Source organism: Neolamprologus multifasciatus, chromosome 16, assembly GCF_963576455.1.
Source record: "Neolamprologus multifasciatus chromosome 16, fNeoMul1.2, whole genome shotgun sequence".
NCBI classification, from domain to species: domain Eukaryota; kingdom Metazoa; phylum Chordata; class Actinopteri; order Cichliformes; family Cichlidae; genus Neolamprologus; species Neolamprologus multifasciatus.
Window position 1 is genome coordinate 19,672,337 of NC_140454.1, and position 25,787 is coordinate 19,698,123.

At 45.3% G+C, this 25,787-nt stretch overlaps 3 protein-coding genes across 5 annotated transcripts; all 3 read right to left on the reverse strand.

Moving 5' to 3' along the window:
* Positions 1-43: 43 nt before the first annotated feature.
* klhl41a (kelch-like family member 41a) lies at positions 44-3,980 on the reverse strand. Of its 2 annotated transcripts, XM_085135829.1 has the most exons (7): positions 3,254-3,980; positions 2,364-3,166; positions 2,131-2,288; positions 1,940-2,047; positions 1,654-1,839; positions 420-566; positions 44-297 (listed from the first exon to the last, which is right to left on the reverse strand). In XM_085135829.1, the coding sequence occupies exons 1-7, from the start codon at positions 3,447-3,449 to the stop codon at positions 186-188; spliced, it is 1,710 nt and encodes a 569-aa protein (XP_084991955.1). In that variant the 5' UTR covers positions 3,450-3,980; the 3' UTR covers positions 44-185. The 2 variants fall into 2 exon arrangements, with proteins under 2 accessions (XP_084991955.1, XP_084991954.1); XM_085135828.1 differs by having other exon boundaries at positions 2,364-3,980.
* Positions 3,981-4,094: 114 nt separating this feature from the next.
* On the reverse strand, positions 4,095-24,699 carry bbs5 (Bardet-Biedl syndrome 5). 2 transcript variants are annotated; one of them, XM_085135832.1, is made up of 12 exons: positions 24,501-24,698; positions 24,218-24,300; positions 23,901-23,966; positions 7,826-7,875; positions 7,393-7,520; positions 7,176-7,311; positions 6,685-6,780; positions 5,229-5,291; positions 4,981-5,115; positions 4,735-4,818; positions 4,476-4,499; positions 4,095-4,380 (listed from the first exon to the last, which is right to left on the reverse strand). In XM_085135832.1, exons 1-12 carry the CDS (start codon positions 24,560-24,562, stop codon positions 4,279-4,281), a joined length of 1,029 nt encoding a protein of 342 aa, XP_084991958.1. In that variant the 5' UTR covers positions 24,563-24,698; the 3' UTR covers positions 4,095-4,278. The 2 variants fall into 2 exon arrangements, with proteins under 2 accessions (XP_084991958.1, XP_084991959.1); XM_085135833.1 differs by lacking the exon at positions 24,218-24,300 and having other exon boundaries at positions 24,501-24,699.
* On the reverse strand, positions 7,826-23,894 carry LOC146500719 (uncharacterized). Its single transcript, XM_085135831.1, has 2 exons — positions 23,188-23,894; positions 7,826-14,017 (listed from the first exon to the last, which is right to left on the reverse strand). The coding sequence occupies exon 2, from the start codon at positions 12,348-12,350 to the stop codon at positions 11,085-11,087; it is 1,266 nt and encodes a 421-aa protein (XP_084991957.1). The 5' UTR covers positions 12,351-14,017; positions 23,188-23,894; the 3' UTR covers positions 7,826-11,084.
* Positions 24,700-25,787: the final 1,088 nt, after the last annotated feature.

Consider the following 25,787-nt stretch of genomic DNA (forward strand, 5'->3'; position numbering starts at 1 on the left):
GGACTCTAATCACATGCTGGCAGCCTAAAGTAGCACTCGGTCATTAAATCTTTATAACATGATGGTACATTTTATTAAAGAAGGGCAGGCATGTGTGAAAATGAGAAAAATAACCTGCTGAATAAAAACATGTACAGAGTATTCTCTATCCTGCATCAGTAACAGTGAACATGCATGATATGTTGTTACAGTTTGGGCATTCTGGCTGCATTCAGGCGCATAGAGACACACGAGGCTCCGGCTGCATAACGCATCTCTTTGATCATGCCAGTCCACTGTTTCTTGTCATCTTCATATCTATTAAAAAAAAAAGAGTCAAAATAAGTATAAATGAATTAAAATATTTTGTCCCCCCGAAATAAAATAAATATCATGTAGATACTGTAATACATAATGCAAAAGTAAAAAAAGAAACATACTGCCAGATGTCAATGACTTCAGAGGGTGTACACTCTTTGTTCTCATTCTCCACCATAGCAAAGCCTCCTACAGCATACAGCAGTCCGCCACAGCTCACCAGGTTGATTGAGCTCCTCTCCTGTGGAAAATCTGTAAATGGTGTCCACCTGCAAGAAGATGCACATAAATGTAACATGAAGCAATTCCTGTGTGCTTTTAATTTCCTGAAAGATCTATTTAAAAATGAGCTTTGTAGGCCTTACAGAATGCCTCTTCTCTCATCAAAACGCTTTTTTCAGATACCACTCGTGTCATCTCTGCAAAGTCCTTGCTTCCTCACACAGCCCAGAACCATGCATGTTAGGTTAGTTGGTGATTCTAAATTGGTTGTAGATGTAGTCTGAAAAGTTGTTTGTCTCTCTGTATTAGCCCTGTGATAAATAGGCGACTTATCCAGGGTGCACCCAACTCTCAACGGGTGACAGCTGGGGTAAGCTCCACAACAATCTGCCAAGAGCATTAAAGACCCTACTGCAGTTTGTCCCAGGGAAACCAAATCCTTTCATCTTTCTGTCCAGTTCATAAAAGAACACTTCCAAGGAGGGTTATTTTCAGAGATAGTGCTGGTTGTCCATCATTTTTAGTCAACCATGCAGTTCTTTTAATGTTTAGGGGTTATTATCTTGCAGTCTAATGTTTCTAATCATTCTAATATCAAAATAAAGTTCTACTTCCTTCAGAGGTAATGCCTTTACAGGGCATCAGAGGGTGCAGTAACACAGGTTTCTCCAGCATTGCCTCTGTTGTGTGAACAAGGCTTAAATTACTTTATTGTAACTTCATCATTTTCTTAATCTACGAGAGACACCTCGAAGGGACGGTTGTTGTGAATTAGCACTATATAAATACAACTGAATTTAATTTAATGACAGGCCCCATTTCTCCATGAAAATGAAGGGCTTTTCAGTTTTTGACTTTGACCTGAATCTTTAATTTGTCAATAATCATAATTTACTCCAGTTGGATTACCACTCACCTTTGTACTGTTTAATATTGTCTCCTGGACATTGGCTGCTCATGTTTGATTTAAAAACAGAAAAAAATGGGGGGTTGTGTAAAACCTTTTAATGGTAGTGTGAAAACAGTTTTTAGTGAATCTATTTGTATGTTTTTAACAGTATCTATATACGAATCAGAAAATCTAAATCTGGTTTAAAAAAGGGAACTTGTATGATTTATATTAGCAGCACCTACTTGTTGGTCCCAAAGTCGTAGGCTTCACACACAGCTGTCAGGCCTTCTTCATTGACACCTCCAGCAACAATGATCCTTCCTTTGTGGATAACAGCCCCAAACATGGATCTGGGTGTCTTCATGGCAGCGACCTCTTTCCACTCTGACTTCTTGTGGTTGTATGCAAACATCTTATTGATTGCTTTACTTTATTAACAGACAGAAACGATTCCAGGGAAGAGTTAATAACATGTGAAAATCGTGGTTTGACTTAACGTGTAAATATTTGGGGTATTTGCAGCCTTACTTCTCATCAGTTTTTCCTCCAATGCAGTATACCAGCCCGTTCTCAGAGACCACACAGTGGCCGTGGATCTTCAAGGGCAACTTTTTTGTTTCTGTCCATTTCATTTTTCTGAAGATGCAGATAATAAGGGAATAGGAAATGTTCAATGCAGAACCGTGAAGCAAGGCTTTTGTAAAATGTGCTGAACTTACTCGGTGTCATAGGACATGACGGTGTCGTGAGACTCGTTGGTCTGTAAATCTTTTCCTGCTACAGCAAAGATGAGATTCTCAAATTCACCCATAGCAAAGAGACACCTGGGGGAGGGCATGGGTGGCAGAGCGATCCATTCAGCAGCAAGACTGTCCAACTGCAAACAATGATTTCAGATTAAGAAAAAGATTCAAATTGTTGCTTTAATATGAATTAAAGGAGCACTTTCTACCTGGTAGAAGTAACACTGCAATGTATTCTCTTTCTCGTCCTCATCCACAAACAGTCCTCCCAGCACATACAAGTTGTTCTTCTTTGTTGTCAGACTGACGTGGTTTTTGGGGATTTGCTCAGCCATTGCTGCCAGAAAACATTCATTTTCCTGGACATCGTAGGCCACCGCAGCTGTTTCGTTAATCATCAGAACCACATCTCTGCCATACATGCCATATCTGCGGTTATCATTCAGGTAACCGGGCAGCTTCCCCTCCTCTCCTTCCTCCACATCTTGCCCCTTTTTCTTCTCAGGTAGCTTCCCCGCAAAGGCTTCCTTGATGATTTTGATTTTTTTCTGGAGCTCAGGATCAGCTTTGACAAGGTCATCTTTCTCCACTTTCTCCTTGAAGTACTTCTCCGGCAGCAGTCGGAAACGGATGAAGTCAAAGGCCTCCACCAAAGACTTCACACGCTTGTCCTTGTCTTTTCTGATCCACCTCATGAGACACTCGAACACCGCTTCTTCCTTTTCTACATTGAGTGCATCTGCTCCGATAATGGCAAAGAGTTCAGGTGGAGCAAGCCCCAAGAAATCATCATCCTTGGCTATGGTTTCAAAGTGATCTGCGACGTAATCTCGAGCTGCCATTGCCAGTCTGGCACAATTCAGCATCAGTCCCAGTCTGTAGATGGCGAGGCAGCTTTTCTTGTTCAGCCTTTTCTGGAGATAATTCACACAAACTGTGAACACTGAGGGAATCTGGAAGCGATTGGCAGCAGTCAGAATATCCTGCACGTTGTCATCGTTGATGTCAATCTCTGCTGAGTACATGTAATTCACAATCACCTCCATAATATTGGGGTCAAGGTTCTCAAGAACAACCTCTTTTTGGCTTGATTCCTTACCGTCCTCTGAAAAGTAGAGCTCCCGGAAATAAGGACTGCATGCTGCCATAATGAGCCGATGGCAGGGGATGCTTCTGTCTCCAACCTTTAGGATACAGTCAATCAATTTATTCTCATTGAGAAGCTCCTTGAGCCCATCCTGGAGCAAAGTGCTCTGAAACAGACGAAGATCTTCCCTCAAACCTTGGGGATCCATTCTTGTGGGACAGGAAGTAGATTGAAGTAAGGGAAAACTGACCGCTGGTGAAGACAGAGAACTATAGACAGGCAGGTCTGAAGCCAGTTGAATATAACTGTGCCCCTCTAAATATAGCCAAACACCCCATCCATGAAGAATTCAGGTTGGCCAAAGCAGTGTGCTCACACAGCTGTCATGGAGTAAAAACAACTGAGGTGCCTTGTCACCCCGACAGATGAGTAACAACATTGTTGTACCAAACAGAAAAACACATCATCTTATTTTATTCACTTTTGACTAAATTTAAAAAAAAAAAAAAAAAAAAACCCACACAAAACACTTTTTAAACAAAGTGGCACCACAGTGCAATCCAGTTCTCGGCAGGTTTACACAAACAGCTGGCATCTATACCACAGCTGTGAGCAGGGACGTCTACATGTGGAGTGAGTCAGAATTCAGTGATAGTAATGACTTCTACGCTACAGTGTGCAAGCCCGTGTCGGTGTGTGAAGCATTTCCACAGGAGTTACCAAACAAGCAGCCGGGGGTCAGCGAACAGCTGCAGCCATAGGAGCTCAAGGCCTGTTCTCAGACCATTGTGTCCCGTACACACACAGTAGCTACAAAAGATATAAAGACATCAAAAAAAATTACTTTCCACCATCTGTTTGAATATCTTTATTTATATTACATTCAAGTTCACTACAAGAAAATGTTTTATATAGTAAACGTCACAATTTACTTTTCCTTTTTAGGAAACTGCACATCTTTTAATCAGAGCTATAAGCAATATTGTCTATACAAGCAGAACAACTACATAAAATATGTACATGTGTTTCATGTTATCTCAGCCCATTACTTCCCACAGCCCTTGAAGAGTGAAGCCGTCCTTTAGCTTTTCAATGGCGAGGCCGAGCTCCTCAGAGAAAACCGGCTCACGGTCTTGTTGCTTTGGGAAAACAAAATATAAATCAGGTTTATAGCACTTTTTAAGTTTTATAGTAAGCTGTCATGATTATATTATTATATATATTGAGATTTTACCTTATTGCCATCTGCAAAGTAGGCCTGCAACCAAACACATAAACACATGTAGTTAAAAAAGCTAATGTAAATTAAAATAAAGCATTCTGCTTGTAGTAAATAGTTGATGACTCCCAGACACGAGCGCCAGGCAACATAAATTCATGTTTGTTCATTATGCTGGAGGATATTAGCTAATAGCTATTCTGAGAGTGTGAAAGCTAAACCTTTGATTCCCAGACGAGTGATGAGTGTAAGGGTTGCCAGCAGGCACACTCACAGTAAATGCATCGGTCTGCTCATCGGGCTCGATTTCCACGTCATCGGGAGGTTGTTCCACTGTGAGCTCTTCCAAAGGCTGCGGCTGAAATCGTTGTTAGGACAAACAGTGCTATGACAACACGATCAGCTGAAGAGCCGGGAAAGCCAGCTACATTAAAATATCTCCTTAACAGCTGTGAACTCAAAAATAGACTTGCAGGCTATTTTTGAGCTTGTGATTCTTATATTGTGTATGTATGCCTACCTTTTCTTCCATTTCATAATCCACTCCAAAGATGGGGTTAGCAGAGTACACTTTATGCAAGGAGTTAATTTCTTTGAGTGCATCTTGGAGTTTTTCCACTGGGTCAATCTTAAACCCAAGCACGTACCCACCACTCTAAAAATCACAAAGTGGATATTTTGGTATATTAGAAGACCAAAAACTAAAGAAGAAAGTCCCAATAATAGAATTATATCAGAAGACTGTAAATGACATTGCATAGAAGTTACCTGGCGTGAGCTCTCAATCACCAGCGCCAGGCCAAACTTTGAGTCTCTTATTCTGATAGACCACTTGAGAGGAAATAAAATATGTTATACATCATCCTGATCTGCGTTGAACAGGACACATTACTTCATAAGAGAAACAAAATAATAAGACTTCTGATTATGTGGCAGGCCACTTTATTAGGTATATTTTCAGGTAATTTTTGTTTTTTGTTTTGTGCACTTTATGTTCAATAATATGTATTTTGTTGTGCCTGAAATGAATAAATAAATGAAATGAATGAAAATGAAAATATCTTGCAAGTACCGGTGGGAACTGCTTTAATTCTTTGTAGCATAGATTCAATAAGATGCTGGAAACATTCCTCACAGACTTTGGTTTATATTGACACAACAGCATCACACAGTTGCAGCAAATTTGTCAGCGGCATGTCCGTGATGAGAATCTCCAGTTCCACCACAACCCAAATGTGCTCTTATGGACTGAGATCTGGTGATCGTGGAGGTCATTTCAGTACAGTGAACTCACTTTCACCTTTAAGAAACTTGTTTGAGATGATTTGAGATTTTGTGGAGCATTATCCTGCTGAAAACAGCCAATAGAAGATGGGTACGCTGTGGTCATAAAGGGATGGACAAGATCAGCAACAATACTCAGGTAGTATCAACAATACTCTTTTGTTACTTTAGGGCCCCAAGTTTGACAAGAAAATATCCTCCACACCATGATCCCACTACCAACAGCCTGAGCCTCTGATACAGGACAGGATGGATCCAAACTTTCAAGTTGTTTGGACCAAATTCTGTTGCAGCAGAAATCAAATTCTGGTTGATTAAATGTTTGCATTAACTACACTTGATGAGATGTACCTAACAAAGTGGCTACTGAGTGTGTTTTATAATTGTAAACATATAAAATGCATTTACAGATGGTGACTGATTGTTTCTATTGAGCTTTACTAGAAACATTTTATGAGAGAGAAACATTTCCCTGAATAAAAATCATATAGTTCTGTTTGGGAAATATTTGAGCCAATTGTGTTCAAGACAATTTTAACCATGTGGTGGCAATCATATCCACGCCTAACAAAGGTAAAGACACAGATAAGTGTACTTATTATTTGTTCCTGGCTGACTGTGTCCATTCACATGACATGCTCTGATAAGATTTAGGCAAACTAGGTTGAACTAGGAATTAAACTATAATGTTGTTTAATGTGTGTAACAGATATCTAACAATCAGAGCGTCAAACTTTTAAAGCAGTTTTAATCAGATTTCAGTTGCGATTCTGTATTTATTATATCTCAGTGATCACTGACATGACAAACAATTCTTCTCCTATTTATTTAAAAAGATACTTTAAATTAACTGCAGAAACAATTGCCTACGCTGTAGTTTTTGCCAAGATGTTTGCCAAGTGGTAACAATTGCTTCTAGAAGGACCTTGACTGTACTTACAATCTGGAGGTAAGGAATGCTGACGTTGAAGCTCTCATTCATGTTTGCGTGCCACACAATCCGAACATTGGTAATGAAAAAGGTTCCAAGGTTACCCTAAAACACAGCGCCATCACAGGAAACTCACTTTCACATATTTAGAGATTATTTTCTATAATATGTTTTCACATTTTTTAAACTGTCATAATTTAAATGTGAACCGCTTAAAACAAACAAACAATGGAAATAAGTTGATCTTTGCGTTTCTGGTACTTACTGCACGCACACTATCATGCGCGTCTTAATATGCTTACATGTGTTTGTCTGTGATATTTATTGGTTTGGGATATGTATTGGAATTAAATAAAATCAATCAAACAGCTCTTCACAAAAACATCTCAATTGCCTGTAAATACTTCTTTAAAACAGTGTGGTAACTTGTTCAATTTTAGTCTGTGAATGCATATTATCTGAGAAACACTAAACAAATATTTTAAAAGTCCCACTAGTACCTGATCGCTGGATAAATTCCAGACTCCGTTAATTTTATCATAGACTTGCTCGCGGGGCAGGAGTCTAAGCTGCTTATTTTGAATCAGTGCAGCTCGCAGTTTCAGGTCCCGGTACATTTTGGACGTCTCATAGGCTCTGTAACAACACAAGTCACATTTTAAAACAATGAGAAAGATGTATGTTTGATAGATCATTTAAAAACTCTCTCAGTTTTACCTGTGGACAGCGATGACAGAGGTGAAAAGCCTCGGACTTCCTGGAACCACATTTGTAAAAATAAACTCAAATCTCGTGTTGTTGGACTTGGTCAAGATGTAGAGAGCTTCAGTTTGACCTCTTAATTTCTGGAAGAGAGTAATTACTTCCTAAATTACCAACACTTTTATACACTTTAATTCTTAGCATGTCAAAAAACCCGAAAAAACAACAACAACAAAAAAAACAATGCTGCCGTAATTTGTCCTACAGGTTTGACATTTGTCCACTTTATGTGAATAATGGATAAAAAAAATCTGTTGGCACACTTAAGGTGCATCAGTTAAGAAGTGTTAATGAAATTAAATATTTTTGATGTGAGGAAGTGTAAAAACATTCTGAACAAATAGTTTAAAACAGAAACAAAACGCACAGGTAAAACAAGTTTACTTACTGAGTTGGCTGTCCTTGTTGTGATGTTAATGATGGTGCTGTAACCTACAGCTGAAACAAAAAAGAAAATCTTCAGCCCCCTGTCAGTTTGTCACTGCCTGTGTCTCTAAACAATAAATCATATCAGGTCTCACTGACATCTTGCAAACCTTCCCTTTCACCCTTCTTCACTCTCTTCTTCTCCTCTCCTGTGGAACGTACATCACTATGGATGCTTGACCACAGGTAGTTAAACTTATCCACCTTCACTACTGCTGCTTCACTGTTAAACCCATCACCTTTTTCATTCCCACACATATACAATCTCTGACTCGTACCGTACAACTCACCACTGTCTCACATAGGGCTGGGCGATATGACCCAAAATTCATATCTCGATATATTTTACCTGGACGGCGATATAAGATATATATCTCGATTTTTTTTTTTAAGCCATAAAGTAAGAACAAAAAGAGAGTTCTTAGTCAAAGCTGTGTCCCAGATGTCACACAGGCACTTTTATTAACATAGAGCATAGATGTACATAAAATTTACTCAAAAATAAATTATGAGCATTTATTAAATAATAATGCTCCATAAATAAAAGAAAACAATGTTGTTTTTGTGCATAACAAAAAGCTCACAATTGTGCAGTCAAAATGTAAACTAAAAGACGCTGAGCATAGTAACAAAGACAGATTTCACAGCTGCTCTGTTCCCAACTTCTACTGTGTGACTGACAGCATTGAGTTTGAAATCCTCTTCATAACCACGTCTCTTAACAGGTGCCATTTATGGTCCTTATACACAGTAGGGTAATATTACGTTAAAGCACAGTACGTATCACTCCGCGAGGTTCCTCGGTAGCCGTAATGCTCTGACAATCCATCAACCGGTGCAGCACCGTAGCTTACCAAAGTCGTACTAAAACATTTTTTGACAGATTGCTGAGCGCTGTGTACCACATAAAATCGCTTCGCGGCCATCAAGCACAACCAGAATTCATACATAAGGCGCGCTGTCAACTTTTGAGAAAATGAAAGGATTTTAGGCTGTGCAGCGCCTCTGGGCTGCATGGCGTTAGCGTGGTTAGCTCGTTAGCGTGGTTAGCTGGCTAACACGTTGACGGCGTCCAGCCCCACGCACGGGGCGATGCGCAGTAACTCGTTAACGGAGATTTGCCGTGTCCATCTTGTCGCTTCCTGCAGGTGAAGCGATGGGGGAGGAGGGGGAGTTGTGTTCAGTGAAGGAGGGGCGAGGCCGAGTAATGTTGCGTAAAGACAAAAGTGGACGAAAGAGAGGCAAACTTGCGGCTCCACAAGTATAGTTATAACGTAACATAGACTATATCGATATAAAGGATATTGTCACATCTTATATCTCGTATAAAAATATATCGATATTTTTTAAAAACTCGATATATCGCCCAGCTCTAGTCTCACAGTCCTCGTACATGTCCTGAACCATCAAAACAAACTGCGAGGAGTCCAACGACCTTGGAACAAAGGTGTCGGGCACACAATGGTGCACTGGGCCAGGAAAAGAAAACGAGTCTCTTGGGGGACGGAGAGACAGCACAGATGGAGCGAAGCACGGGGTGGGCTCTCAGGCAAGAATTCCCCGGGGACCCGGAGGGGCTGACCGAGGACCAGTTCAGCCGGAGAAACCCCAAGGTCTTCTTTAACCGCGCAGCGCAACCCCAGTAAAACCCATGGAAGGCGGTCAACCCAGTTGCCATCTGTGAGAGAAGCACGGAACGCGGCCTTAAGCGACCGGTGGAAACGTTCGCACATCCCGTTGGCCTGCGGGTGGTACGCAGTGGTTCGGTGGACCTTGACCCCCAGGCCGTCAGCCATGGCAGACCAAAACTCGGAAACGAACTGGGGGCCCCTGTCAGAGGTGATGTCGGCGGGGGGACCGAAACGCGAAAACCACGTTGACAAAAATGCCCTGGCCACTGCTGCTGCTGTAGTGGACACCAGAGGCACTGCCTCAGGCCAGCGGGTTGTCCGGTCCACTACAGTCAAAAGGTGCGTGAAACCTTGTGACTGCGTGCAGAGGACCAACCAGATCCACATGCACATGATCAAAACGCCTCCCTGGAACGCGGAAGGATTCGAGGGGCGCCTGTGTGTGCCTATGGATCTTAGCATGTTGGCATGGGATGCACTCGGCTGCCCACTCTTTTACTGATTTACGAAGGCCCGGCCAAACGAACCTAGAGCTGACCAGCTTGACCGAGGCCCGGACGCCTGGATGAGAGAGGGCGTGTACGGAGTCGAAAACGCGACGACGCCACGAAAGGGGGACTACAGGGCGTGGACGGCTGGTGGAAACATCGCAAAGCAGGCTGGGCCCGCCGTTCCACACGGGTCTGTCCTCCAATACAAGGCCCGTTTGCGCAGACCGAAGGGCAAGGACGTCCAGGTCGGCTTGTTGGTCAGCGGCCATAGCCTCGAAGTCTATGCCAACATAAACGGGAGAGACCAGCACACGGGATAGACAGTCAGCGGTTGTAGAAATTGACCATCCCCAAGAACTCCTGCAGCGCTTTAACGGACACAGGACGCGGAAAAGCCGAAACGGCCCGGACCTTGTCTGGCAACGGAACCACACCGTCAGCGGAAATGCGGTGGCCCAAGAAATCCAGAACCGGCAAGCCGAACTGGCACTTGGAGGGGTTGACGATCAGGCCGTGTGCCGCCAAGCGCTGGAAAACCTGACGCAGATGGGACACGTGCTGACTCTCAGAGCAGCTGGCCACCAATATATCGTCAAGGTACACGAAGACGAAGGGCAGCCCGCGCAAAACAGAGTCCATCAACCGCTGAAAAGTCTGGGCGGCACCTTTCAGGCCGAACGGCATGCGCAAAAATTCAAACAGGCCGAAAGGGGTAATAACGGCAGTTTTGGGGACGTCTTCGGCGCGCATGGGAACCTGGTGATACCCCCGCACCAAGTCAATTTTAGAAAAAATCGAGGTGCCGGCGAAGTGGGCGGAAAAATCCTGGATGTGGGGAATGGGGTAACGGTCGTTCTCCGTGACATTATTCAAATGGCGAAAATCCCCACACGGCCGCCACCGACCGTCTGACTTGGGCACCATGTGTAGCGGAGAAGCCCAGGCACTATTCGAGCGCTGCACTATGCCGAGGCGCTCCATTGTGGCAAACTCTTCCCGAGCGACGGAGAGTTTCGCGGGGTCGAGGCGACGCGCGCGTGCGAACACCGGCGGACCGACCGTCGGGATATAATGTTCAACCCCGTGCTTCGTTGCCGTGTTAGGAACTTAGGAAATTAGGAACAGTCAGTGAAGGGAACTCCAAGAGCAAACGCTGAAAAACATTCCCTGAAGTCACTAAATTAGCCCAATTCAGGGGCTCGATGGCGCGAGTGAAACTGGGTATTGAAGAAAAAGACAGTGCATCGATTAAGCGTCTGTTAGCGACATCGACCAGCAGTCCGTGGGCACAAAGAAAATCGGCGCCCAAAATAGGTACAGAGCTAGCGGCAACAACAAAGTTCCATTGGAAATCCCGACCATGAAAACAAACAGTCACGAACCTTTCCCCGAACGTTGCGATGGGAGAGCCATTAGCCGCAATAAGCTGCGGTCCGCAGCCCACTGCCAAACTGTCGGCTCCGGACGGGGGAAGGAGGCTCTTCTGGGAGCCGGAGTCGACCAGGAAACGTCTCCCAGAGCGCGAGTCTTCTATGAAGAGCAGTTTTTCTTTGTCGCCAGCGGTCGCGGCCGCTACAGCGCGCTGGCGGGGTCCATGTCCCAGGGTCGGAAAAGCACAAGGCGGCAGGCAGCGGCGCGCTCTGGCGCCAAAACGCTGATGGTAGAAACAGAGGTCCCGTCCGTGGTGTCGCTGTGCCGCTGTCTTTGCCGTCAGCGAAGGATCGGAGACGTCGGGGCAGGTCAGTGGGGAAGTGGAAGGCGCCGCCGGCGAAGCTGGAACTAAGTCGTGATCGTGGAAAGTGCGGGTAGCCAGGAGAATACGATCTGCGTCCTCAGCCAGGGAGCGATAATCCTTCGTGCCCAGAAGTGGAGAGTTGGCGAGGCCGGCTCTCACGGCCGCCGGCAGCTGTCGGAGGAATATGTGGGCGAAGAGGAATCCCCCGTCGTCCGGTCTGAGAAAGGATAGCATGTGCTCCATCAGTTCGAGAGCCGTATCGCCACCCAGGCCTGAGAGGGAGAGGAGCTTCTCGGCTCGCTCTGCGTCGGAGAGGGCATAGCGCCGAAGAAGCAGCTCCTTAAGGGCGGCGTACTTCCCTCGGGTGGGTGGGTCCCAGAGGAGAGTCAACGCACAACGGGTGGCTAGCGGGTCGAGAGAAGCCACTACATGGTGATATTTCGTGTCGTCAGCCGAGATGCCACGAAGGGCGAACTGAGCCTCCACGTGCACGAACCACGACGGGGGATCGTGAAGCCAAAAGTCCGGCAGCTCGAGCGCCACAGCAAACGTAGCTGCAGCCGGAGGCAGAGGGCTGGCGGCTGCTGATGCATCCAGAGCGGAGTCGGTGCCACCATCGGACTGCAACATGTTCAAGTCAGGGGTCACCAATGTGGAGGTAAACACAGACGACACGAGAGCTCTCGATTGACACTGCTCGTTTATTACTTATCACCACACAACTGAACACTTTTCCCTCCAAAACACAGCAACAACACTTCCTGAGAACTGGGTGTGAGTGGAGCCCTCCAGTGGTCCACCACAACCTCTTCTTAACCTGGCTTCAACAGCTCTTTCCCATTGCTTCATAGTATGTATCCTAAACTTTATCTTTCTGTAGTTATAACAGCTCTGTACAGAAGCGTAGAGCTGCCACCCAGGCAAAAGAAAAATACAAGTGTATCACGTTATAACGTGAAAGGTTTATTGTTCTAACAAGATACGTTTCCTGTTTGTACAATATACTATCATGTTTGTACAATATACTATCATGTTTGTACAATATACCTTTCATGTTTGAACAACATAATATCACGTTCGTACAATATACATAATTATCACGTTCGTACAATATAATTATCACGTTCGTACAATATAATTATCACGTTCGTACAATATAATTATCACGTTCGTACAATATAAATATATTGTACGAACGTGATGATTATGTATATTGTAATAACGTGATATTATGTTGTTCAAACATGAAAGGTATATTGTACAAACATGATAGTATATTGTACAAACAGGAAAAGTATCTTGTTAGAACAATAAACTTTTCACGTTATAACGTGATACACTTGTATTTTTCTTTTGCCTGGGTGGCAGCTCTACGCTTCCGTAGGGGGCTCTGCGCCTCACCCTTTTTCTTAAAAATCTCTATCAGTACACTTCTTCTCCATCCGCCATGATTGTTTTAAATCTGGTGAAAAAGTTCACTCCCCTCTGTCCAAGACATCTCCATACCTCCACAGGTACAGTGGGATGCATAAGTTTGGGCAAACTTGTTAATAGTCATTATTTTCCTGTATAAATCGTTGGTTGTTACAATAAAAAATGTCAGTTAAATATATCATATAGGAGACACACACAGTGATATTTGAGAAGTAAAACTAAGTTTATTGGATTTACAGAAAGTGTGCAATAATTGTTTAAACAAAATCAGGCAGGTGCATAAATTTGGGCACCACAAAAAAAAAGAAATGAAATCAATATTTAGTAGATCCGCCTTTTGCAGAAATTACAGCCTCTAAACGCTTCCCGTAGGTTCCCGTAGTATTTTGAGCAGTGTTTCGGATCGTTGTCTTGCTGAAAGATCCAGCCCCAGCGCAGCTTCAGCTTTGTCACTGATTCCTGTACATTGGTCTCCAGAATCTGCTGATACTGAGTGGAATCCATGTGTCCCTCAACTTTGACAAGATTCCCAGCCCCTTGTTATGCCCAAATAACTAAATTTTAGTTTCATCAGTCCACAGCACCTCATTCCAGAATGAAGCTGGCTTGTCCAAATGTGCTTTAGCATACCTCAAGCGGCTCTGTTTGTTCTGTGGGCGGAGAAAAGGCTTCCTCTGCATCACTCTCGCATACAGCATCTCCTTGTGTAAAATGCGCCAAATGGTTGAACGATGCTCAGTGACTCCATCTGCTGCAAGATGATGTTGTAGGTCTTTGGTGCTGGTCTGTGGGTTGACTCTGACTGTTCTCACCATTCGTCGCTTCGGTCTATCAGAGATTATTCTTGGTCTGCCACTTCGAGCCTGTTGTGGGATTTCTCTTTAGTGTATTGTCCTTTAATGTATTGTCTTGCTTTCATGTTACCTAGTTTAGTATGGGTGGTGGGATTTCTCTTTAATGTATTGTCAAGATGAAATGCTTTCATGTCACTTACTTTAGTATGTCTGGTTCACACCTTATTCACGCTGGGAAACAGACGGTGAGAAACTGGTGAATGTCTCCCAGGATGCGGAAGCTCACACAGGAAGGCTTGACCCCAGAGTGGGGGAGATTCACACAGATGATAGAGAGTCTGTCTGTTTAGAGCCAAGGTGTGAACTGCAACTGTAAAAGCCTTTTGTTCTGTGACTGTGTATAAAAAGGACCTGAACTGTTCATTGTCAGAGACGACTTTCAGTGCCCCCTGACTGACGTCCCTCCTTATGCATGAGATAGCTGAAATAAAGGTGTTGGTACAACTCATCGTGTCTGCAGGCTTTGGTAATTGAAATTTCCACAACAGTTGGCGCTGCGAGCAGGGTGATCCAGTGTTCTCGCTGAAGGACGGCTCTGGGACGGCTGATCACCCCGAGGTAGCAAGACGCTTCGGTCCTGCCAGCTGTTTAAAGCAAAGAGAAAGGCAGAGTTGCGGAGCCTGTGTTTCAGCGACCACCGAGATCACCTTGACGAATCGAGGGGAAACTCCTGCAGAACGGTGAGCTGTATCTACCATTTATACAAGTCACGAGAGTTTTTTGTCTGGCCAAAAAGGGGGGAGACCGCCTGCCGACCCCGGAGTTCGAGTCTCCGGGAGAAAAACCTGGTGGTTTGAGGCCCCAGGCTTGTGTTGGGTACGGCTCATCGCAAGGACATTGGCTCGAGCGCGCTGTTGGGGAGAAGCCGGCCCAGACCTGTGTTCGGTCCAAGTACGTCACAGGGACAGCAACTCGGGTACACTGTCGGAATCCATTTCCGTGTACTATAGTGCACGGAGTGGCGGTGTTCGTTCCTTGGTCCGTAGAAGGCAAGGACCTCACGGGGGACGCCTCGTGTAGTAAAATGGGATCTAGATCCAGTAGATCGGCAGACGTTCCACCAGGCGGCCAGGGACAAAACTCAATATTTGACTGTATGGTTAAAAAAATGGGGAATTGGGTGTATGAAATATGTTGTTAAGTGGAAAAAAGTAAACGGGTTTCCTGAAAAGGGATCGCTGAGTGTTAACCAGTTAAAGAAAATAGAGGAACAGTTGCGGGAGGAAGAAGCAAAATTATTGAAGAAAGGGAAAGTTAGGACTGTAGATCTGCGTACACGGAGCGCGTCGCGAGCTGGAGAGATGAAAGAGAAAACACAGGGATGGAGGAAAGAGAGAAGAAAGTGGAGAAGTAAGGACAGCCGCCATGGATATTACGTCCTGCCTTTTGCCACGGATCAGCCTGAATATTGTCCCACTGATGACGAGCGGGACGATACGGAGAGTGCAGACAGCAGCGAGGAGGTCGAAAACCTCGAGACTGTGCGGAGAATGCGGAGGCGGCGACAGGCAGGAGGAGAAGACCTGCAGCTCCCGATGGTGGAAGTGGCAGGGCCCGAGGGACCCATTTTAGTTCACAGACCCTGGACACAATCGGACATTGCTGACGCCACAAGTCATCTACCTGACCCTCTCATGTCGGGGGCAAGGTTCGGTGAGCAGCTCCTAATTTTCTGCCAAGAATATCGTCCCACGGGTCAAGAAATTAGACGCGCAGTGGCAGGCAAGCTGAAACCATGCGACCTGAGGAGAATATCACCTCACTTGCCTGATCCTACGCTGAGGATACGACACCTGACCTATGAGCATGGCGAAAACCGTGAATATTGTACTGCAGTAACCCACCTGATGGATAAGCTAAAGGAGGTTTTCCCGGATAAGGTGGACATGTTAAAGATTCAAGCTTGCAAACAAAGAAAGGAGGAAGCTGTGGATGATTTCATACATCGCATGACAACTGTGTTTGAAGTTAATGGTGGAATACCCAAAGATGACATGACGGGCGCCTCCGCCTCCACATATGAGCACCATCTCTGCGGCCATATTTTCCGGGGACTGAGACCAGATGTGGCAGCCGAGGTGAGGAGTTCATATGTGGGGGGAGAAGATGAACCTTGGCTAACGGAACTGCGACGCCATGCACGCCATGCTCAGAACCACCTTGACGAAAGAAAACGCAAGAGAGAGGAAAAACAGAGCGCCGACCTCCACAACGCGGCCTTAACGCTGTACAAGACTGCAACGAACCCGCGGAGTGACTTCCACGGTAAAGGCAGCTGGCGAGACCGAGGCCGGGGAGGAAGACGTGATCGAGGACGCGATCGACAACGACGACAGTTTGGAGGAGACCCAGATACCTGTTTTCTCTGTGGTGAACATGGACATTGGAGGCGAAACTGCCCTAGATACAGCCACCCTGGCGGTGACCAGCATCAACGGCAAAGTGACCAGGGCCAGCAGTGGGTGCAGGCGGACTGAGGCCGTGGGGAAAGGACGCCAGAGTACGCTTCAGGCTGTGGTTTGCCCACCTCATCAGAACAGGGAAGTGAAAATCACACACACATACACACACCCATTGATGTAGAAAGTGTTTTACACACAGACACACACACTTTAAGACAGCACACTTTTGAGCATGTAGAGCAGATTTCTTTGTCACCAGTTGGTACATATGTACATTTAAATAGCGCGCCTTATAAATCACTGCCCTTGTATAAAATGTTAGTTTGTAATCAGGAAGTAGAATTTCTTGTAGATTCCGGGGCCACCCACTCTGTACTACGCTCAGATTCTCTCTCACCCCAGCCCGTGCTGGGTGAGAGGTTCACTCATTCTGTATCAGCATCAGGAACCATACAGAGAGAAACTTTCACCATACCCCTGTATTGTGTAGACGGACAGGGTAGAAAATTCACACACGAGTTTTTGTGTTCAGACCTGTACCCGGTCAATTTGCTTGCAAGAGATTTGATGTGCAAACTGAAAATAAGTTTAATCTCCTGCTATAATGGCATCACAATCACGCAATCTGACTATGATTATATGATGGTGAAATATGACCCCGTGACTCCAGCTTTCGCTTACGGGTGGAAGCTGGAGGAGGGGCCGCTTGTTACAGAATTCATACAAGCAACTCGCAACTGCATGCCTCCAGATGTCTGTTTTATGGCTCCTGGAGAGTTGAGTTGCATGTCTCACTTTTCTCTGCATGGGCCTGATGACAGTTATGAGGTAGAATGGTACAGAACCGAGAATGATTTGCTAACTGTGAAATGTATGTTTTGGAGCTCCACATTTGCTGCGCTTGCGATTTCTCTCACCGATGAGCAAAGAAACATGTTTACTATGGATGCATCCGTCCCACATGTTCCCCTGGCAAAAGCTCACAGCTGCCAGTGGGAAGACATGGGAGAATTTATGCACCGGTGCTACCGCGCTTGCGATTGGGAGACTACAGAGAATCCCACAGTACTGTTTTCTCGAGAAATGAAAGCCTACAAAAAGACCATGACATATACAGTCCAGTGTGTCCGCTCAGTTGAGCTAGTGAACATAGCTGTCGCACACTGTCTGTTTCAAACGACACCTCCTCTAAACTCCTCACACCCCCTGCTGACAGAGGTGCCTGACGGCCTGTGGGCCTCATCTAAGTATGATGTAGGCCTGATTACAGATTGTGAGCCAGTGGTAATCACTCCAAAGTCCTCGTTTAGACCATGCCAAAGACAATATCCTCTGAAACGGGAAGCCATAGAGGGGATTACTCCTGTGTTTGAATCCCTGTTAAAGGCCGGAGTAATTATCCCATGCCCCACCTCTCCGGTTCGCACTCCATTATTCCCTGTGAAGAAAATCAGAGGACCTAATGAACCTGTTGAGTGGCAGTTTGTGCAGGACTTACAAGCTGTGAACAAGGCTGTAATCCCCAGAGCCCCTGTGGTTCCGAACCCCCACACCATTTTGTCCCAAATCCCATCTGACGCTATGTGGTTTACTGTTGCTGACCTGACTAATGCATTCTTCTCTGTTCCAGTTCACCCAGATAGCCAGTTCTGGGTTTTTTTTACTGACACATTTGCATCACAAGGGCCACAAAGCTAGTAAGTCAAAACTGCAGTTTTGTAAAGAGCAAGTCACATTCTTAGGGCATGTGATTTCTTACAACTCCCACCAGATTTCCTCCAAGAGGGTGGAAGCTGTAATGACCATTCCAAAACCTCTCACCAAAAAACAGATGATGTCATTCCTAGGAACCACATCATACTGCCGCAATTTCATTCCACACTACTCCTCTGTGGAAGCCCCACTCACTGCACTCATTCATGGTGCAAGTCTGTCAGCCAATGATCACATTTCTTGGACACCAGAGGTTGAAGCTGCCTTCACTTCCTTGAAACAGCTGCTGCAAACAGCGCCCGCTTTAGCGCTTCCAAACCCATCCAAACCATATACACAAATGGTGGATGAAAAGAATGGTTTCATGTTCTTTTACAGCAGCATGGTGATTCACTTCGCCCGGTGGGTTATTACTCTTCCAAGCTTGACCCAGTGGCTGCAGGACTGCCTGGATGCCTACGAGCAGTAGCTGCGTGTGAGAAGGCCGTGCTCGCCTCACGTGACATTGTAGGGTACTCTCCTCTGACAGTGCAGGTACCCCATGCAGTTTCTCTCATTTTGCTGGAGCAGAAAACTTCACACCTTTCTGCAGCTCGTTGGCTCAGGTACTCTTCCATACTGCTTGACATGCCCAACATCACAGTGAAACGATGCACAACACTTAACCCAGCCACTCTTCTCCCCACGCGAGAGGATGGTGAACCACACAGCTGCACTGCTGTATTGGGTGAAACTTGTACACCTCGGATTGACTTGTTAGATGTTCCCATCGACAACTCTGACATAGTGTTATATGTAGATGGCTCCTCCTCACGTGATTCACGTGGAACTAACCGGGTGGGTTTTGCTGTGTGTTCTGATCATGCCACTCTCGTTTCAGGCTCGTTGCCCAGGCACTTCTCAGCACAGACTGCAGAACTGGTGGCACTCACAGAAGCCTGTAAACTTGCGGAGAGTCAGTCGGCCACCATCTACACCGACTCTCGCTACGCGTTCGGTGTGGTGCACGATTTTGGCGCCTTGTGGAGGCACAGAAAGTTCCTGAAATCTGATGGCAAGCCCATCCTCAATGCTAACCAGGTAGCAGCGCTGCTAGATGCCATCCTTCTGCCTGCTCGCATTGCTGTAGTGAAGTGTGCAGCACACACAGGTAAAACTGATTCTGTCTCCCAAGGAAATGCCGCCGCCGATGCAGCAGCCAAAGCAGCAGCCGAAGGAGGCCTACCCTTCCAACTTGTCTTGGCACCACTGTCCACACCAAACCTCGCTGATCTTCCTGCTGTACAGTCATTTGCCTCCCAGCCAGAGAAAACTCTCTGGCGCAAACATGGCTGCACACTGGTCGAATCTGTCTGGCAATCTCCGGACGGCCGCCCATGTCTACCTAAACACTTCTTCCCCTGGTTTCTAAAATGGACACATGGGTTAGACCATGCGTCCAAAAGGGGGATGCTACAAGCAGTAACATCGCTATGGTTCACCAAAGGGTTTTCCACAGCAGCTGAGAGGTATTGTAAAAGGTGTCTCATTTGTGCGACCAACAATGTGGGACGCCCAGTACAGGTAAACACTGCAGCACACCCCCCACCAGACATGCCTTTTGACCATCTAATGATGGACTTCATTGAATTGACACCAGCCGAGGGAAAGAAGTATTGTCTGGTAGTAGTGGACATGTTCTCTAAGTGGGTAGAAGCATTCCCCACTAAAAGTGCAGACAGCAGTGCAGTGGCAAAAGCCCTCCTGTCAGAAATCATTCCCAGGTGGGGCATCCCGGAAAAAATCACAAGTGATAATGGTACTCACTTTGTGAACCAGGCATTGAAGGAAATCAGCAAGCAACTAGGTTTCAAATTGCAAACACACTGTGCATATCACCCACAATCTGGAGGTGCTGTGGAGAGAATGAACAGCTCCTTAAAATCCAAGCTGGCAAAGTGCTGTGAAGAAACTGGCCTCACATGGCCAAAAGCACTTCCCCTCGTGCTGATGTATGTGCACACGCGAGCCAGACCTCCAGCACACCTCAGCCCTTATGAGGTGTTGTATGGACGACCTGCCAGAGTGGGGGCAGAACCCCCCAAATGGACTGGCATGTCCACAGAGTTGTGCAACAGCGAAATGATTGTGTACTGTCAAAATCTCTCCAGGACTCTCTCGCAGGTACACCGAGCAGTGAAAGCAGCCCTGCCCAGGCCAGCAGAAGGACCCCTGCACCCGTTCAAACCAGGGAACTGGGTGCTAGTGAAGGACTTCAGGAGGAGACACTGGAAGGCGAAGCGGTGGCTGGGCCCATTCCAAACCACCCAGAACGGAGGAGCAACTAGAAAAGACAAACGGGGCAGAATAATCCCCGCACCTCATTCAGGTAGTGGGCAGTCTACCCCCTACCTGCAACAATGCGACAAGCCAGGAAGCACCTCATCACTGGGGTAGCTCTGATGCTCTTCAGTGGGATGATGGTTGCCCTCTGGTGGAGCCTATGGAGAGAGCAGCAGCCGAGCACCATGCCAACATCCAAGGAGGTTCGTGCAACAGAAGGAGCAACCCACGAGATGAGAGACAAATGCCTTACTGAGTATGGCGGATACATTGAGCTACACTATACGTATGCGACTACCCAGACTTTCAGTTTTGATCTGTGCAATGTGATAGACTGTAAAGGCTATAATGAAAGCTGGAGAGGTTATGATGTTTATTTGTGCATATTTGGACATGGCGTTCCGGGATACCAGAAGCGGTGTCCAAGTTGGAGTTTTGTGTGGTGGCATTCCAGGCCGGGGTACTGGGGAGAACAGGCAAAATCAACAGGGGGTAAGATGAAAAGTAAGAACAGTTTTTCCTTTATTAGAGCCCAATTGGCGACTGGTACCGGCCTGAACCCATTACTGCTAACGATTAAGAACCTGAATTGGAACCCATTTTCCAGGAGACCAAACTTCCCAGGACAATGCCACGACTCCAAAGAAGACTCCTTTTATTTAATCATAGGAGTGGACCAGGCCGGTGCAGACACAATGGGCATAATAAAGGTAAGACTACATCATGCATTAAGCCCAAACCAAAATATGACCCGTGCTAATGCAACAGAGGTCACCGCCACCATAGCCAAGCAAATGTTCAGACCACTTGCGGACCCCTTTGTAAATTACCTGAATATCACCTCCCCAGAGAATGTCGTGCAAGTAGAAACGGGTTACATAGACAAAAATACCTGGCTTGACTGGATAACATACACAGCCAGGGTAAACAACATGACTGACTGTGTGGCCTGCTCTGCAGCCCGTCCCACACTGTTCACTGTGCCTGCCCCTTTATTGTTTTGGGAGGACAGGCCAGGATTTGATTGCATGCTACAACTCCACATGAGGGAGAGGGTGGACCATGATTGCGCTGTATTGAGTACTCCCTTCCCAGTGGTAAGGAAAAGTGTCACCCCCCCCGTGTTCTCCCCAAAAGCCGGAAATTATACGTGCCTAACTAGGGTAAATGCCACCCCCGTAGGAGCTCCTGAAGATTCGTGGTGTGCTAAAATAATAAATGTCACAAAATGGGAAAATATGAGCAGCATTAATGTGGCTCGAGCCGATCTGTTCTGGTGGTGCGGTGACAAGGTATTAAGAGACACTCTGCCCAGCAGCTGGTCAGGAACCTGCACCATTGTGAGGTTGGCACTCCCTATAGTGTTTGCAGGGTCCCACGCCTCTGCAGAGGCTCATGTGAGAAGGGCCCGTAGGACCACAATGGAAGATTTTGATTTGACAAAAAACTCCCCAACTTATATAGATGCTATAGGTGTCCCCAGAGGTGTCCCTGATGAGTTTAAATTGGCCAACCAGGTTGCAGGAGGGTTTGAGTCCATTTTCTTATGGGTAACTCCGAATAAGAATGTGGACAGAATCAATTATGTACATTACAATGTCCAACGACTGGCCAATCTGACACGGGACGCAGTGGCGGGCCTATCCGAACAGCTGGCTGCCGCATCCTTGATGGCCTGGCAGAATCGAATGGCTCTGGACATGCTCTTGGCTGAAAAAGGGGGGGTCTGCACTATGGTAGGTCCTCTGTGCTGCACTTTCATTCCAAACAACACAGCCCCAGATGGCACTGTAACCAGAGCCTTGGAAGGGTTGCGAACACTGTCGTCCCAAATAACAGAGGACTCCGGCATTACTAACCCCTTAGACGGGTGGTTCAACAAACAGTTTGGGAAGTATAAGGCCATAGTAATGTCGTTGCTAATGTCCATAGCCACCTTTATTGCCATTCTCACATGCTGCGGTTGTTGTCTAATCCCATGCCTCCGTACCCTATTGAGTAGATTAATTACAGTGGCACTGACAAGAGAAAGCGAGTCTCCCAAGTTGCAGCTTCCCCTATTGCAGGCTGAAGATTACATTGAGGATAGCGAAAGCGAGGATGATTGTGATGAGTGAAATTATTTTCCTGACACTGTAAGAATGATGCATATTGTGAAACCTTTTGAGTGTGCAATATGGCTGATGTAATTAACAGAATGTTAGGAAGAGAAATCCTTGGTACTAGTGATTGAGATACAATCAAGAGGGTGGGAACTGTTGTGGGATTTCTCTTTAGTGTATTGTCCTTTAATGTATTGTCTTGCTTTCATGTTACCTAGTTTAGTATGGGTGGTGGGATTTCTCTTTAATGTATTGTCCTGATGAAATGCTTTCATGTCACTTAGTTTAGTATGTCTGGTTCACACCTTATTCACGCTGGGAAACAGACAGTGAGAAACTGGTGAATGTCTCCCAGGATGCGGAAGCTCACACAGGAAGGCTTGACCCCAGAGTGGGGGAGATTCACACAGATGATAGAGAGTCTGTCTGTTTAGAGCCAAGGTGTGAACTGCAACTGTAAAAGCCTTTTGTTCTGTGACTGTGTATAAAAAGGACCTGAACTGTTCATTGTCAGAGACGACTTTCAGTGCCCCCTGACTGACGTCCCTCCTTATGCATGAGATAGCTGAAATAAAGGTGTTGGTACAACTCATCGTGTCTGCAGGCTTTGGTAATTGAAATTTCCGCAACAAGCCTTAACTTGAACTGAGCCTGTGGTCTTCCATTTTCTCACTATGTTCCTAACTGTGGAAACAGACAGCTTAAATCTCTGAGACAGCTTTCTGTATCCTTCCCCTAAACCATGATGGTGAACAATCTTTGTCTTCAGGTCATTTGAGAGTTGTTTTGAGACCCCCATGTTGCTACTCTTCAGAGAAAATTAAAAGAGCAGGGAAACTTACAATTGACCCCCTTAAATATTATTATTATTATTATCATTATTGGATTCACCTGTGTATGTAGGTCAGGGGTCACTGAGCTTACCAAGCCAATTTGAGTGCCAATAATTAGTTCTAAAGGTTTTGGAATCAATAAAATGACAACAGTGCCCAAATTTCTGCACCTGCCTGATTTTGTTTAAACAATTATTGCACACTTTCTATAAATCCAATATACTTAGTTTCACTTCTCAAATATCACTGTGTGTGTCTCCTATATGATATATTTAACTGACATTTTTTTTATCGTAACAACCAACGATTTATACAGGAAAATAATGACTATTAACAAGGTTTCCCAAACTTTTGCATCCCACTGTATGTCATCTGGACCAACTGTGTTTCTACTCTTCATCCTCTTCATAGCTACCCTCCCTTCCTCCTTACTAAACTTTTAACTAAACAATTCAAATAGATTAAAAAAAAAATGCATACAACACAAAGTCAAATAATGGAGGCATTCAGGTGTACTTACACAAATTGACTCTTGGCAGAGCCAACGAGTGCCAAATGATTCTCAAATTTGTCACCAAGAGCCGTCCTGGAAAAAAGTTAACACCATGATCCGTTATTATTTTTGTTAGTAGCTCTCAGCATCAAGGTTATTATCATCGTTAGACTGAAAACTAAAAATGTTAAGCAATAAAAAACTCAAATGTAACGAGTAAACCCTCGCTGGACAACTCACTGAAATGGAATTGAGGTCAAAAACTCAAAATGAAAAGAAAGAAAAAAATTAAACTATAACAAATCTGGTCTGGATATTTTCAGTCTCTAAGGTAGCAAAAGCACCTCGGTCTCCGTTGTTTCCTTTCGTATCTTCAATTGAGTCCAAGCAGTCTATGAGCACCTCTCCAGGACGTGTTTTCATCTGCCTATGAACAGCATGGATTACAATATTGGCACTATTATTGGCGATATAAAGCCACCGCAAAAACGAAAACACTTTAAACTTAATATAATTATCAGGAAAACCTCGCATCACAGCGTCGGCGTAAATAACGACTTTAGGCAATTAGCTTAGCTAACCTCCGTTACCCAGTTAACCTCTACGGGCGGTGACAAATTAACTTACTGTGCAGTGATGTCAAACCTAACATCTCGGTCTTCCCACAGAGCATCTAAAACAGAAGCCATGACTGCGGGTTATCACCCCCACAGCTCCTTGCGGTAAAGCTTGCTGAACTTCTGCAGTCGATATTCCAGCTAAAGAGGCTAATCTCAAAAAGCCATCCAAGCGTCATAATCACCAGGGCAACAGACGGCAAGCCGAAAGGCCAAAAATGTGTATCCGTACTTAAGGCGAATACTTGATCCCTAACCATTTTCAGACAAACTACGTTTGATTTAACCCCCTTTGATTAAAAAAAGAGTGCCCGGAAAAGAAAAACAAAAGACGCCCCCCCACTGGCCCTAACTCTTTTCCATATTTGTTTTATTTCAACCATAGTGCCAAATGCTTCAAATTTAAGCCTAGCTGGATTACTAATCAGGGCTCAGCAGGTATGATAAGAAGGACGGTGTTAATTAAAACAAACAAAATGGCGGCAAAATACAATCGGTAGTTATACCAGTTTCCACTTACTGACATTATCCTATTTTACTGGAGACACATCACCATAAATGGAATTAGTGGAAACAGTTGTAGTGCTTAAGTTAATAGATGCAAAGTAGACAATCATAGACTTTTTGATTTTATTATTAAAATGTTTTTAAAAATCACCTGAGATATACTGACTGCTCAAATCAATATAACTTAAATGAATAAACTGCAGAAAACCTCAATCTTTACAAGAAGATCTGATCTCCAAAAGTTGATTCTCTTCATCTGGACGTAGCGTTTTGTGGGAGAAAGTTTCGTCACTCATCCAAGTGACTTCTTCAGTCTCAGCTGACTGCAGGTTTCCCCAATCTTATAAACAGTACATTTGCATAATGACTGAAAGCAGCCCACTGAAGGAACAATGGGCTGGGAGGTCAGTTCCTTAATCTTAATTATGCAAATTCTCATGACCATTGATCAACAACCACTGACCAAAGACCACTGATCAATGGCCATGAGTACCATTCACAGAGAGTTGGGGAATGGCTGCAATCACAGCATTGTAAGATGGCGAAAGATGTACCCTTAGGCCCCCTCCCCGATTCAGAGATGGTCTTTCCCTTTTCACGTAAATGGCCTCCTTGACTCCGCGCTCAAACCAGCGTTCCTCCCTGTCCAGGATGTGTACATCCTCATCATTGAAAGAGTGTCCACTGGCCTGTAGGTGTAACTAGACTGCAGAGTCCTGGCCTGACGAGGTAGCTCTTCTGTGTTGTGCCATCCGCTTCGCCAGAGGTTGATGGGTTTCTCCGATGTATA

What these genes read in the sequence shown, in the direction of transcription:
- klhl41a (XM_085135828.1), bottom strand. Translation starts at nt 3,449, where the DNA reads ATGGATCCCCAAGGTTTGAGGGAAGATCTTCGTCTGTTTCAGAGCACT. An exon ending in TGCAGTGTTACTTCTACCAG is followed by an intron (nt 2,289 to 2,363) that starts GTAGAAAGTGCT and finishes CATTGTTTGCAG; the next exon opens with TTGGACAGTCTTGCTGCTGA. An exon ending in GAAGTCATTGACATCTGGCA is followed by an intron (nt 298 to 419) that starts GTATGTTTCTTT and finishes TTTTTTTAATAG; the next exon opens with ATATGAAGATGACAAGAAAC.
- LOC146500719 (XM_085135831.1), bottom strand. Translation starts at nt 12,350, where the DNA reads ATGTTGCAGTCCGATGGTGGCACCGACTCCGCTCTGGATGCATCAGCA.
- bbs5 (XM_085135832.1), bottom strand. Translation starts at nt 24,562, where the DNA reads ATGGCTTCTGTTTTAGATGCTCTGTGGGAAGACCGAGATGTTAGGTTT. An exon ending in TCTGCCAAGAGTCAATTTGT is followed by an intron (nt 7,876 to 23,900) that starts GTAAGTACACCT and finishes TTTTTGTTTCAG; the next exon opens with CTGTAGGTTACAGCACCATC. An exon ending in ATTATGAAATGGAAGAAAAG is followed by an intron (nt 4,819 to 4,980) that starts GTAGGCATACAT and finishes CAACGATTTCAG; the next exon opens with CCGCAGCCTTTGGAAGAGCT.